Raw genomic sequence first — 15,655 nt, 5'->3', positions numbered from 1 at the left:
GGAGCAAAAACAAGAGCAGGAAGGAAGCTACAAAACAGGTAAACTCCACAACCGAACCAAGCAAAGAACGCAACTTTCACCAGTAAGTCTGAGACATCACACCTCACAGACCAACTTCCAATAATCTATAGCTGGCATGGGTGTAAGGTTTCAGCCAGCATAAATAAGAGGGGAGCAGATGTGATAGGCCACCCCACAACATGGGACCAAAGGAGAAAGCAGACCAGCAGAGATTAACTCTTGCTAACCTGCCTATGAATTAGCACACAGCAGATCGACGCCTGAGTCTGCCTGTGTACATATCAGACAGCAGGGAAACCATTGGGTCAGAATCTTCAGTCTGAACACTTCTCAACACCGCCATAACAGTTGGCGAAGTTTGTGAAAACTCTGTTTGACATCTAATTAATAGTTGGGGACCAACCGTTATGCATACTTTGCTAACATGGCAGTGAATAGAACAGAGATATTTTAATCCTGCCTAATCCCTGACTGCTAGACCTCAACTCACCAGGGACCCATCCCAAACCAAGTGGAACCACCCACTTTGGTTGGGTTTTACATAGAGAACACACACGTTTCCAGCCTAGGACTGCTTTAAGGAATTGTGTCATGACTCAGAAGATGACCTTTTATTTTAATCAGATTTTTATCTTTAAATAGATTTAGATTATGATTTTTATGTTAAATGTACCGTATTTTTTGGATTATAAGACACACTTTTCCTCCCAAAAATTTTAGAGGAAAATAAAGGGTGCGTCTTAAAATCCGAATATAGCTTACCAGGAGGTGGAGAATTGGCGCGGGGGGCTGTCTGTGTGGGAGGCCGGCTGCCTCTTTGTGCGGGTGGCTCTTCGTGCGGGCGGCCGGGTGCCTCTCTGTGCGGGTGGCAGGCTGCCTCTCTGTGCGTGCGGCTGGTTGCCTCTCTGTGCGTGCGGCCGGTTGCCTCTTTGTGCAGGCTTCCGGCTGCCTCTCTGTGCGGGTGGCCGGTTGGCTGTGCTAGCAGCGGAAGCTGGGGTGGCTGTGCGGTGGGTATCCCAGGTGCTTTGGCTTCAAATGATGGCATCCAGAGTCGGCGTGTGCGCAGATGGAGCTCTCGGCTGAAAGCTCCATCTGTACATGCGGTGCTCCGGGCGCCGAATGAGCATCTGGGACACCCGCTGCACCAGCCTGCTCCACACATCCACTGCAGCTTCTGCTGCCAGCCCAGACCCCACTGATGCCAGCACAGACCCCCCTGATGTCAGCACAGACCCCACCGGTGCCAGCACAGACACCACCGCTGCCAGCACAGACCCCACTGATGCCAGCACAGACCCCACCGGTGCTAGCACAGCCACCACCGTTGCCAGCACAGACCCCACTGATGCTAGCACAGACCCCCCTGATGTCAGCACAGACCCCACCGGTGCAAGCACAGACACCACCGCTGCCAGCACAGACCCCACTGATGCCAGCACAGACCCCACCGGTGCTAGCACAGACACCACCGTTGCCAGCACAGACCCCACTGATGCTAGCACAAACACCACGGTGCCAGCACAGACCCCACCAGCACCGCCCCTGCCTCCTATGACTCCACTCCACCACTGCTGCCGCCCCCCTCCGTTAAGACAACACCGGAGTATAATATGGACCCCTTTTTTTTACCTTTTATTATTGCTAAATTTGGGGTGCGTCTTATAATCAGGCGCGTCTTCTAAAACGAAAAATACAGTTATTTTCTTTTTTTTTTCTTGTCATTTTCTTTAGAAAAAAAACAAAAATAAAACTTGCAATATTTACATGTCTACTAAGCCTAATATTAGACTCATACTTCCTGTTCCGTAGAGATGACTTTTCGTCAGTCTCGTTATCATTACAGACTGGATTGCAATGTCAGGTAACACTTCTTTAAACCTGATAACACAAGTCCACAGGATCCACTGTTCAGACGCTGGATGTCAGAGCTCCCCTCCTCCCCCTTCCTTTACAATGACTTTCACCCAAGTCAAATCATATCCAGTAAATATTTCTATAGTATAGATGAATCAGAACCAGCCTCGTGTGTCAATGTGGCTGCTGGAAGGAAAAAAAAAGTATGACTCTAAGATAATGTCTAGTGGCCAATTGGAACATTGCAAACTCTGGCAACGCTATGTAAAAGCGACAGTGGGGATCGTGCCATCCCTCGCCGCCATCGGCGGCCCCATTACTTAATCACGGGGCACTGATGGGTTGTCATGACAGACATATTTCCTATGAATGCCGGCAGTGAAAATAAAACAATAAAAAAAGAAAAAAATACACATATTTGGTATCGCCGCTTTCAGAAATGCCCGATCTATAAATATAAAATCAATTAATCTGATCAGTATAGGGTAAAGAATCAAAACCTGAAAATTGCGCGGTTTTTTTGGTCACCGCAACATTGCATAAAAATGCAATAAGAGGTAATCAAAATATCACATCTACCCAAAAATGGTAGAATAAAAAAATGTCCACTCAAGGCGCAAAAAATAAGCAGTGACTGAGCCCCAGTTCCCGAAAAATGGGAACTTTATGGGTCTCGGAGAATGGAGACAAAAGCGCAATTCTTTATTTTATTATTTACAAACTTCTGATTTTTTTTCACCAATTAGACAAAAGTAAAACTTTACATGTTTGGTAACTACGAACTCGAACTGACCTGGAGAATCATAATGACAGGTCAGTTTTACCATATAGTTGATACGGTAAATAAAAAAAAAAAATCCATTGCACTTTTTGTGCAATTTCACTGCACTTGGAATTTTTTTTTGCGTTTTTCAATACAATGTGTGGCAGAATGAATGGTGTCATTCAAAAGTACAACTCGTCCTCCAAAAAAATAAGAGCTCGTATGGCTATATTACGGAAAAATAAAAAAGTTATTTCTCTTGGAAGGGGAGGAAAAGACTGAAAATCACTGGGTGTTGAAGGAGTTAAACATCCAATTGTTGAAATTATTATTGTTTCGATATCTATTGATTCAAATTATTATTATTTATTATTATAGCGCCATTAATTCAATGGTGCTGTACATATGAAAAGGGGTATACATAATAGGGACAAATACAATAGTCATGAACAATACAAGGGACAGACTGGTACAGGAGGAGAGAGGACCCTGTCCACGAGGGCTCACAGTCTACAGGAGGAGAGAGGACCCTGCCCACGAGGGCTCACAGTCTACAGGAGGAAAGTGGACCCTGCCCACGAGGGCTCACAGTCTACAGGAGCAGAGAGGACCCTGCCCACGAGGGCTCACAGTCTACAGGAGGAGAGAGGTCCCTGCCCGCGAGGGCTCACAGTCTACAGGAGGAGAGAGGACCCTGCCCACGAGGGCTCACAGTCTACAGCAGGAAAGAGGACCCTGCCCACGAGGGCTCACAGTCTACAGCAGGAAAGAGGACCCTGCCCACGAGGGATCACAGTCTACAGGAGGAAAGAGGACCCTGCCCATGAGGGCTCACAGTCTACAGGAGCAGAGAGGACCCTGCCCACGAGGGCTCACAGTCTACAGGAGGAGAGAGGACCCTGCCCACGAGGGCTCACAGTCTACAGGAGGAGAGAGGTCCCTGCCCGCGAGGGCTCACAGTCTACAGGAGGAGAGAGGACCCTGCCCACAAGGGCTCACAGTCTACAGCAGGAAAGAGGACCCTGCCCACGAGGGCTCACAGTCTACAGCAGGAAAGAGGACCCTGCCCACGAGGGCTCACAGTCTACAGGAGGAAAGAGGACCCTGCCCACGAGGGCTCACAGTCTACAGGAGGAAAGAGGACCCTGCCCACGAGGGCTCACAGTCTACAGGAGGAAAGAGGACCCTGCCCACAAGGGATCATAGTCTACAGGAGGAAAGAGGACCCTGCCCACGAGGGATCACAGTCTACAGGAGGAGAGAGGACCCTGTACACGAGGGATCACAGTCTACAGGAGGAAAGAGGACCCTGCCCGTGAAGGATCACAGTCTACAGGAAGAAAGAAAACCCTGCCCGTGAGCACTCACAATCTACAGGAGAGAGGACCCTGCCCACGAGGGCTCACAGTCTACAGAAGAAGAGAGGACCCTGCCCATGAGGGCTCACAGTCTACAAGTGAGAGGACCCTGCCCGCAAGGGCTCACAGTCTACAGAAGAAGAGAGGACCTTACCCACGAAGGCTCTCAGACTACAGAATAGTAGTGTTTTGATTGTTATTATAACGTAGATACATGGTGGTTTGTTGATATATTAAAAACATGTTACCTTAATTAAAGGGTTGTCTCATGAGTCATATTGGGGTCATCCTAGTGGTAGGGGTTTGACTGATTTGACTCTTGCTAAACAGTGGGATAGCTAGGAAAACACAGTGCCACTTGGGCTGCTGTCAGCTACTGTCACGGTCGTCTCCCTGCTGTTTTGAGACTAGTGACAGATTTAGTACTGGAGCCTCTTATCTCCATCTTGAATCCTCATTTAAACAAAGTATCCTTTCCTTTGGCGTCTCATGAGTTAATTTCAGGTTTTGTTGCCAGCAGTTCTCTGCTGGGCAGGTCAGCTGTTGTTGTTTTGGGCCCACGCCCATTTAGGTTAAATACTTTACCATTCCCAGCAGTCCTTGGTGCTGTTAGAATCCATTTCTACTTTGACCAGCCTGGTGGAAGATACTGCTGAGGTTTTCTCCTGTGCCCATCCACCTGCTACTTTAGGGTCCGTTTTCTACGATGAAGTTTGGTGTTTTGTATCCTTTTGTTTATTCCCCCGTCTGTCTTTCCTTTCCCTCCGTGTTTGTTAGTGTAGTGGCGAGCCTAGTGTACTCGTCGGCCTACTCACTACACAGGGTGAGTTTAGGGCCAGCTGAGGGACACAGGTATCCTACTCGCCGACAGGTTGAAAGAACCTGTATAGTGACATTAGGGAGTTCAAGAGTCAGCTTGAGGTGAGTGCAGGAGGTGTATCGTGACCCTGGTGTTTCCCCTTTTTTGTGATTTTTTTTGATAGTGCGTCATACGCCCATTGGTCTGATCGCATTTATACAGAAATCTTCTACTCCGAGCATGATAGCTACACCCTGCTTTTTTATCAAGACCACATGTCTGACCTTGCGCCCACCCAGAGATAAGGGGGCTTTACACGCAACGACATCGCTAACGAGATGTCGTTGGGAGTCACGGAATTCGTGACGCACATCCGGCCTCGTTAGCGACTTCGTTGCGTGTGAAACGCACGATTGACCGTTAACCATCAAAAATACTCACCTTATCGTTGATCGTTGACACGTCGTTCTAATCCCAAATATCGTTGCTTTTGCAGGACGCAGATTGTTCGCTATGTGTGACACCCCAGGAACGAGGAACATCACCGTACCTGCGTCCCGCCGGCAATGAGGAAGGAAGGAGGTGGGCGGGATGTTACGGCCGCTCATCTCCGCCCCTCTGCTTCTATTGGGCGGCCGCTTAGTGACGTCGCTGTGACGATGCATGAACCGCCCTCTTAGAAAGGAGGCGGTTCGCCGGCCACAGTGACGTCGCTAGGCAGGTAAGTCCCGTGTGATGGGTCCTAATGATGTTGTGCGCCACGGGCAGCGATTTGCCCGTGACGCACAACCGAAGGGGGAGGGTGCTTTCACTAGCGATATCGCTGCGTGTAAAGCCCGCTATAGCCAAGCAGAGACCTCAGGAGAAAAAGCAGCACACGCATGGGATCACATTGGTTGGACATCCTCGCCATTTACCACCACCATCTTACATGAGACAACCTCTTTAATGAAGATTTATGCCATTTTGATAAATTTGCCCTACTAAACCTGATGAAGCTACGTAGTGATTTTAACGATCCCAAAATAACTTATCACCCGGTTACAGATTCCAGTTTTGCTCGTTATAGAGAGGAGATGGAGAAACTCTCCCCGGATTTGGGAGTAACGTGACGGCAAAGCGACATTAATCTAATCCTTTTCTTCCATCCTGAAAAAGAATCCGACAATTGTTGTGTCTGACAAAGAATATTAATTCCCACGTAGTTTCTGGCAAATGATAAATTGCAGGGAATCTGTTGATTACGTTCTCTTGTTTTGGAGCGGATGTGGTCAGATATGGTGTCTAATGCGCACCCTCCGGGAATCCCTGGAAATAAATTGTATCTTATGAAGAATCTTTGTGATAATTTCCTGGGACCTTTAATGAACACTCTTGGGTCTTCTTGATGAGGTATCGACCAAGACGAATTGTTACATCACCCTCATTTACTTACATGTATTTTCAGAGCCTTCCGACATCTTCCATCAGGCGTATTCTGAACATAGAGGGTTACTCCGGTATATTTGTATCAATAGCTGACTTATTATTACCGTCTTTTCTTTTTATTGAACAGATGAAAACGGGCGAGTCTTGAGAATCAGTGCTGGAATTAAATATACGCCATCTGCTAAAGCTCAAGCTACCAGCTTTTTGGAATTAATTGAAGATTTTGAAGAAAAGCCTATCCAGACGCCATTGTATGTATATATACTTTCTGATCACAGTTGATTAATGAGGATAAATTGTGATCAATTATGCTATTTATTGAAGATGTATAAAAGTGACACACCGTGCCATGTCTAGGAATGGGGTGAAGTACAGGACAGGGATTATCTCGTATCCTCTGGGATCTTTCTCATGTTATCACATAATGTATCAGTCTTGCCACGAGTTTTCTGTAGGATAGATCATCAACATGACAACGGGCAGGTCTGGACCCACTGCTCCACAAGGCCAGGTTTAGCCTGGTGGGGCATAACTTATATTTGCTAGAGCCTCTAGTGGTGAGGATAGACTTTAGGCCCATTTCACACATCCGGCATTTCGCCAGATTACCCGAACCGGCACACTCCAGTGCAATACTGTACAATGGCATTGTGGCAACCTCAGGTCACATGCTGTATCTTTCCAGGTCTGTCTCTTTCCCCATCGGTCTCTTTCCCCGTCTGTCTCGTTCCAGGTCTGTCTCGTTCCAGGTCTGTCTCTTTCTCTGTCTCTTTCCATGTGTCTCTTTCCCTGTCTCTTTCCTTGTGTCTCTTTCCCTGTGTCTCTTTCCCTGTCTCTTTCCCTGTCTTTGTCTCTTTCAATGTCTGTATCTGTCTGCCTCTGTCTCTTTGACTGTCTGTCTCTTTCTGTCTCTTTCCACATCTGTGCCTGTCTGTCTCTTTCCCTGTCTGTGCCTGTCTGTCTGCCTCTGTCTGAGCTTGCTGCGATGCCATTGTACATTATTGCACTGTGCTGGAGTGTGCCGGATTCAGCAATCCAGCGAAATGTCGGATGTGGGAAAACGGGCCTTTTAGCCGACGGTAGTCACCAGGTGCTTCTCCAGGGCAGTCCCCGGGCCGGAAGCAGATGACCGGAGTGTCAGGGTGATGGACACAGACAAGGCAGAATCCAGAGACATGGGCAGACAGATAGGTAGAAAACATAGACAAAGACAGGTGAGAAAATATGAGGACAGTCGGAAGGTAAGCCAGGAGAAGTTAGGACAAACAAAAGGCGAGCCAGGGCAAAAACAGGCAAGACAAAGCGGAGGCTAAACGGAGACCAAACATATAGAGCTTACAAGGAGCAAACAGACAAACCTAGCGAGCAAAACAGAAACTAGACCAAGCATCCTAAGACACAACAGACAGATCTCCAGCAAACAAAACTAGAGCTTATGTACAAGAGCTTGCTAGCAAACAGAAAAGAAAGGTCAGACACCAGTGTAGAGGGAGAGGCTGCTTGAAATAATGAGTGCTAGCAGGGGATTGGCTGGGGAACAAACAATCTGCAGGACACAGGGGATACAAATTCCTGGAGAGTTTGGCCGCACCCCTCCTATAGCCAGGAGAAAACTCAGCAACAACAGGTGGAAGCAACAGCAAGCTGGACATGCACAGGACAGTGATGGCAGTATGACGGCACATACTGGGCGTGACAATCAATATCAGTTTTAGTACACAATGGGGCATATGAATGTTGTAGAAGGGACATTAAAGGGGTTGTTCACTACTTTTACATTGATGACCTCACCTTAGGATGGGTCTTCAATGTCTGATCGGCCGGTGTTCAACACCTGGCACCCCCGCCAATCAGCTGTTCTCGGTGGCGGCAACAGGCAGCCTGATGTATGCAGTTCCGGAGCTGCCCCGTCAACTGATAGTGGCCGCAGCCGGGTACTGTTTATCCGCTTCTCATTTAAATCAAATAGGAGACAAATGTTCAGTACCCAGCAGCGTCCGCCATCAGAAGACGGGGCAACTCCGGAACTGAGCATTTCCTGCCGCCAGCTTCTGCCGGCAGCACAAGGAACAGTTGATCGTGGGGATGCTGGGTGTCGGATCCAAGTCAATCACACATTGATGACCTATCCTAAGGGGTACTTTGCACACTGCGACATCGCAAGCCGATGCTGCGATGCCGAGCGCGATAGTCCCCGCCCCCGTCACAGATGCGATATCATGGTGATAGCTGGCGTAGCGAACATTATCACTATGCCGGCTTCACATGCACTCACCTGTCCTGCGACGTCGGTCGGGCCGGCGACCCGCCTCCTTATTAAGGGGGGCGAGTGGTGCGGCGTCACAGCGACGTCACACGACAGGCGGCCAATAGCAGCGGACGGGTGGAGATGAGCAGGACGTAAACATCCCGCCCACCTCCTTCCTTCCGCATTGCCGGCCGGGACGCAGGTAGGAGATGTTCCTCGCTGCTGCGACTTCACACACAGCGATGTGTGCTGCCGCAGGAATGAGGAACAACATCGGACCGTCGCAGCAAGGTAATTATGGTTTTCGCCGACGCTACACCGATGATACGATTACGACGCTTTTGCGCTCGTTAATCGTATCATCTAGGCTTTACACACTACGATGTCGAGAGCGACGCCGGAAGTGCGTCACTTTCAATTTGACCCCACCGACATCGCACCTGCGATGTCGTAGTGTGCAAAGTGCCCCTAAGGATAAAAGATCAATGTAAAAGTAGTGGACAACCCCTTTAATAGTTCATGGCGAGCATCAAGCATTACATTGTCTCACCTGGATAACAGCTGATCACGGAGGTCCTGCACCCCTCATACATATCTTGTTATCTACTTTCCTATACGATTGTTTATTGCTCGTCTACATTGAAATTCTGGAGTTTTGTAAAAAGGAATTTTGAAAAACGTATATCAAAACCCCTTTGGTGCTTGATATTGCTGGGGAATGTTGTAGTCGGCTTCAAACCTGCAAATGTAATAGTACATAGCTGCCAATTAAATTAATAGATCACTGTGTTGTACAAGGCCGGTCCTGAATGAGAGCCTGTCTCTGCTCGCGTCAGGGACCTCCCTGTATGACAGCCATCTGCCCCAATAGGGTACCTGGAAAAGTCTTGTCTTATTCAGAAGGGCCTTTTAATTTACTGAAGGGAATCTGTCAACAGGTTTTTGCTATGTAATTTGAGAGCAGCATGACATAGGGCCAGCAATGATCAGCATGCTGTCATTTTTATAAAACCACAGTTCTCTTCTGCTGTTAATCTGGCAGAGCTCGGAATGCTGAGCTATGTATAACCCCGCCCACACCACTGATTGGCCGCTTTCTGTGCATACCGTGTTTCCCCGATAGTAAGACACCCCCGATAGTAAGACGTAGTGGGGGTTTTGGGGGGGGGCGGCTAATGTAAGACGTGCCCCGAAAGTAAGACATAGTAAACGGAAAGCGTTATTTATTTATTTATTTTTTTCTTCTTTACAGTACCGGCCGAGCGCCCAGCTGAGCGCCCTGACATGCCAGCGGCCGAGCGCCCAGCTGAGTGCCCTGACATGCCGGCACGAGCGCTCAGCTGAGCGCCCTGACATGCCAGCGGCTGAGCGCCCAGTTCTTTACAGTACTGGCCGAGCGCCCAGCTGAGCGCCCTGACACGCCGGCGGCCGAGCGCCCAGCTGAGCGCCCTGACATGCCGGCGGCCGAGCGCTCAGCTGAGAGCCGTCACATGCCGGCAGTCGGGCGCCCAGTTGAGCGCCCTGACATGCCGGCGGCCGAGCGCTCAGCTGAGAGCTGTCACGTGCCGGCGGTCGGGCGCTCAGCCGAACGCTCGGCCACCGAGAAATGTTGCAGTAATGTTGTCCGTGGTCCATCAGGACCACGGACAACATACAAAAACACGCAGCCTCAGTGCCCTCATGTGCAGCAATCGCGGCAAGTCCCCATACGGTACATTGCATGGAGACTTGCTGCGATTGCTGTGGGAAAGTAAGACATAGTGGGACTTTTGGGGGTAAAAAGAATGTAAGACACTGTCTTACTTTCGGGGAAACACGGTAGGTGGGGGGGAGTTAGGGGCATTTTGCACACTGCGACATCGCAGGCCGATGCTGCGATGCCGAGTGCGATAGTCCCCGCCCCCGTCACAGCAGCGATATGTGATGATAGCTGGCGTAGCGAAAATTATCGCTACGCCAGCTTCACACACACACTCACCTGCCGTGCGACGTCCCTGTGGCCGGCGACCCGCCTCCTTGTTAAGGGGGCGGGTCATGCGGCGTCACTGCGACGTCACACGGCAGGCGGCCAATCGGAGCGGAGGGGCGGAGATGAGCACGATGTAAACATCCTGCCCACCTCCTTCCTTCCGCATTTCTACGGAAGCCGCGGTGACGCCGGTAGGAGATGTTCCTCGCTCCTGCGGCTTCACACACAGCGATGTGTGCTGCCGCAGGAGCGAGGAACAACATCGGACCGTCGCGTCAGCGTAATTATGAATTACGCCGACGCTGCACCGATGATACGATTACGACGCTTTTGCGCTCGTTAATCGTATCATCTAGGCTTTACACACTGCGATGTCGCATGCGATGCTGGATGTGCGTCACTTTCAATTTGACCCCACCGACATCGCACCTGCGATGTCGCAGTGTGCAAAGTGCCCCTTACACAAAACACTAGACTAGGAGACACGAGATACCTAGTCCTGTAGTGATAATCTCCTGCTGATAAAACATTGATTTTATTGAATAATCAACACACAGGTTTGTAAATGATATATCATTGGAATCAGGGTCTCAGCCATTATATCATGCTGCTGTCAGATTCCATAGCAAAAATCTGCTGACAGTGCCCAAACGATTCTAGCTAAAGACCACATATGTTCTCAACCATAGAGGATAGACAAACAAAAAATCAAAATTTACCTCTAAATACAATACTTTATTAAGTTAAGTTAAAATTTAGAATGTATTAAATAAAAGCCATGTAGTGCAATAACTACAAGGTCAGGTGTCAGACAAATGTCATCTAAAGGGGAACACACAGGGTGAAAAGAAAAATACTGATCACTATATATATATATATATATATATATATATATAAATATACACTGTATATCAGTGACACTGTTCATGCAGTGAAAATAACTGTAAATGGAACCTCTCTTGAGGCATGAGACTCGGAATTCCCTAGGTTTGTCCTTGCCTAACAGCAGAGGTAAGTGCACCTTAATTTGTTGGGTGTCCCCACTCAGTGTTGGCTGACCCTGGTTTATCCGTACTACTATCTAGGGCCCCTAATCAGCAACCATCACCCATAAAGTGCAAACCGTGCCATATAAACTGTCACAAAGTCATATATGTCGGGGTAATCCAAAAGAACATACGGTTATGTAATTACTCTCACACAAATAAATTACAAGGCCTAAATAGAAAAAAATCCCCCAGTTACTTATCTGCTGGGGTAATCCAAGAAAAATCCTGATGCGTTTTCCCTCTTGTATCCTCGGGGTTCATCAGGTGATACTAACTGGATTTGAATAGGTCCAAAAACTGTCTAGGCCATCTTGTTTTGCACTGATGATTCTTTGAGGGACAGATGTCCTTCAAAACATCCCTGCAGGGGTCCCACTAGATAGAAAGACGCCCGGGTGCCTCAAGTGAGTAGCGTTCCATCGTTAGATATATGGGGATATATATGACTTTGTGACAGTTTACGTGACACGTTTTCCACTTTATGGGTGATGGTTGCCGATTAGGGGGCGCTAGATAGTAGTAGGGTTTTTCGACGCTGGGCGGGGGCACCCAAAAAATGTAGGTGTGCTTACCTCCACTATTAGGCAGGGAGAAACTTAGGGAATTCCTAGTTGAAGTTGTCTTCACTGCATGAACAGTGCTTTATATATATATATATATATATATATATATGTATATATATATATATATATATATATCTATATATATATATATATATATATATATATACATATATATATATATACATTATATATATACCTGGTTACCACTTTGTCACTCACCATCTGGCCTAGCATTTTTTTTCTTCACCGTGTGTTCACCTTTAGATCACATTTGTCTACATTTGTCTGACACCTGACTTTGTAGTTATTGCCCTACATGACTTTTACCGTGGGTTTTTGCCGCGGGTGCAGTATTCTGCCAGAGGGTGCAGATTTTTCTTAACAAAAGTCCATTTTCTAGTGCGCACATAGCCTAAGTCAGGCATATCCAGCTGTATAAAGACAGGAGCAAGAAGTAGAGACCTGCAAGGATGGGTAATTGTCAGAAGACGAACTATGGTGGGTCAGACAGGTTGAGTATTGTATTTTTTATTTTTTAGCATGTCCGAGTGTCACGGGGTATATGAAGATAGGACAGGGGCTCCTAGGCTGGCCCTCAGACTTGCGACCCTGCACTGTCCCTTATCTCGGAGGTAGGTTTGATGGTAGCCAGGTCAGAGCCCACAGCGTGACCCTATCTCCTATCTGGGCCCTGATCTTACGCCCGCTCTCCCCCACCCTCAGGGCGGGCCGGGAAACACAAAGACAAAACTCTGCAAAATGACATAGACAAGGGAGAACTGAAACTCATACACAAAGCACTCAACACACACAGGGGAGACAATATGTGAACTGGGGGGTAACGAAAAAGGGGAGGAAGTAACGCACAACAGGGAAATTCTCACACCACTCAGAACCGCAGCACAGATCACCATGAACAGGAGCAACGCCAAGACCGGGATTGAAGAGGCTATCATCGGCACTTACAGGAAGGGAGCCTTGCTTATTATTGGGAGGAGGCAGCTGCACTTGGCAATCAGCAGCCCGAGCATTTAGGTCCTGCTCACCAGTCTGCAGGGATTAACTCCTGCAAAGCTGGAGACCAGTGAATCTGAATCAGCCGACGCCCGGCTCTGGTTGAACAATCCAGAAGGCTCAAGTTGCTTGTCAGACTCCTCACCGAGACCTTTTAAAAATATATTTTATCTGTAAGAAAATCCTTTTACGTTTCGATAAGTTGTTTATTGTAGGTTCCAAACATAACCAAGTATAGTTGTACAGTACTAATACGTATGTATCACATCATACGGAGGTCACGGAGTCAGATCGGTTAACTGCATAGACTCACCCCCGGTCGTCGTCTCTTCTTTGGGCCCACTCCTATCTCCGTGCCTCGTCACTGCAGGAACGCTCTTAAAACAAGTGCTCTCTATAGAAACCTAAGTGCAGTTTATCAATTGTGTGAGTCCTGGAAATGAAACAAGTGCTTATAAAAACCTAAAATGTTGAAGCATTTTTCACTGAAGCGTTCAGGCTTTTAACAGGAGGTTTGTTTGCACTGACATTCACTGTTATTTGTCATTTCTAAGAGGATGAAAATAACTATGATGTGTAGAATGTGGGAAGGAGCTTTGATGTAAAATGCTACCTGAGTGGAGATTTTGTCAACGTGTAGGCGATACATGTGAATTCATTTCTCCTACGGTTAATGTAAGCGTTGTTTATCCGCAGTGGTTATGAATGTATAAATTATCCGCTGTCATATATAACGGGAGAAAAGCAGCCACATGACAGCAGCGATCCATCATTATTGAGCCAAACTGAAGGGGAGTCGTCTAACGCCCAGCGGCCCCTGTCGTCAGACCATGAGATACTCCACGAGAATGGAGGAGATGCATCCAACAGGCAAGATGGTGAGTCATCCAAAACAGGTCAATTATATATGTATCTGTACAGAGGGTTTCTGTCACGCTAGGTACGGGGAAGTACCAAGTGAATGGCGAAAGGTAAGGGAAATCCTGTGTCCAAGGTAGGGGGAGATGTTGACTCCTGACCCTAACCTACTGCTGGTCCCTGGGGTCCCTCACCACCCTAGATAGATTTCGCACCTATGCGCCGAGCCGAATACCTGACCTTAGGTATCCCAAGTGCTGGACCCTAAATAAGGAACGACCTGACCCTAGGTATCCCAAGTGCTGGACCCTAAATAAGGAACGGGTGGGATGAGCTCTTCGTCAACCCCACTAAACGCTAAAGAAAACACAAGGAAGACACACAGGGGGAAAATGCATGAACTACTTATCTACAGATGACTCAGGTAGAAGTTCAGCAAAGTTTCAGCAACGATACCACAGAGGAGTACAAGCCACCTGCTTGCATCCAGAACGTGAATGAGCTAAATAATATCACCAGCAACAGTCCATGGAAGAAGGGAGTATTTAAGCACAAGGGGAATACTGATAATTAGTAGCTAGATGGAAGGAGCGCTCCGTTGGGTCCTAAAGAGGAAGAGATGAAAATCCAGCAAGAAAGCTACCTAGTACAATGAATACTAACAGCAGGAACAACAGAAATTCAGGGAGTATTTTGCACTGCCAAACGCTGTGACCTTCTATTGCCAGAAACCACTTGACTTGTCTGTCACCCGTGACACACCCGTGACATTTTCATACTGACCGTCAGAATGAGTTTTCCCTACTGGACACGAGCATAACATTTTGATTTTTTCATCCACCCTTGTGCCTCTTTCCAACATACTTGTTTGGGTTGTCACCTCTGTCCATGTACCCCTCTCCCTCTTCTATATTGTTCTTGGCGTGAGTTGTGCACATAATTTGGATACAGTGAAAAACCTTTACATTTTCGCTAAACTAATTGGAATGGCGGTTGGTAGTTTACACCAAGCACTATAATTGTAAAGCGTGGCGTTGGTGTGGTCTCGGGAGCTTAGCCCACATCATCAATAATGTGTCATTACATACACTTTAAGGTGCTTTACACGCTGCGACATCGCTAACGATATATCGTCGGGGTCACGCCGTTAGTGACGCACATCCGGCGCCGTTAACGACATCGCAGTGTGTGACACCTAGGAGCGACGATCAACGATCGCAAAAATGTCAAAAGTCATTGATTGTTGGCACGTCGCTCCTTTTCATAATATCGTTTGTGGTGCATGCCGCTGGTTGTTCGCCGTTCCTGCGGCAGCACACATCGCAGGAACGACGAACATCTCCTTACCTGTGTCCACCGGCAATGAGGAATGAAGGAGGTGGGCGGGATATTCTGCCCGCTCATCTCCGCCCCTCCGCTTCTATTGGACGGCTGCCGTGTGACGTCGCTGTGATGCCGCACGAACCACCCCTTTAGAAAGAAGGCGGATCGCCGGCCACAGCGACATCGCAGGGAAGGTAAGTCCGTGTGACGGGTGTAAGCGATGTTGTGCGCCATGGGCAGTGATTTGCCTGTGACGCACAACCGACGGGGGCGGGTACGCTCGCTAGCGATATCGATACCAATATCGCAGCATGTAAAGTGTCCTTTACACTTCAGAATAAGGGAGCCAGCACAATTTCTAAACTGTACTTATTAATAAATGGAGATTTTTGGCAAAACATTGCAATA

At 48.0% G+C, this 15,655-nt stretch overlaps 1 protein-coding gene across 1 annotated transcript in view; it reads left to right on the top strand.

The window, feature by feature from the left end:
• The window catches only part of MORN1 (MORN repeat containing 1), a 519,059-nt gene that overhangs the window by 214,766 nt on the left and 288,638 nt on the right, over positions 1 to 15,655 (top strand). The window contains exons 9-10 of the mRNA XM_075329305.1: positions 6,351 to 6,474; positions 13,763 to 13,944. Of these exons, the coding sequence (XP_075185420.1) occupies positions 6,351 to 6,474; positions 13,763 to 13,944 (306 nt within the window). The remainder of the gene's footprint in view (positions 1 to 6,350; positions 6,475 to 13,762; positions 13,945 to 15,655) is intronic.

This window comes from Anomaloglossus baeobatrachus, chromosome 11 (assembly GCF_048569485.1).
Source record: "Anomaloglossus baeobatrachus isolate aAnoBae1 chromosome 11, aAnoBae1.hap1, whole genome shotgun sequence".
Classification (NCBI taxonomy): Eukaryota; Metazoa; Chordata; class Amphibia; order Anura; family Aromobatidae; genus Anomaloglossus; species Anomaloglossus baeobatrachus.
The sequence above is the reverse complement of the archived record's forward strand: the minus strand, read 5'-3'. Positions and strand labels throughout refer to the sequence as shown.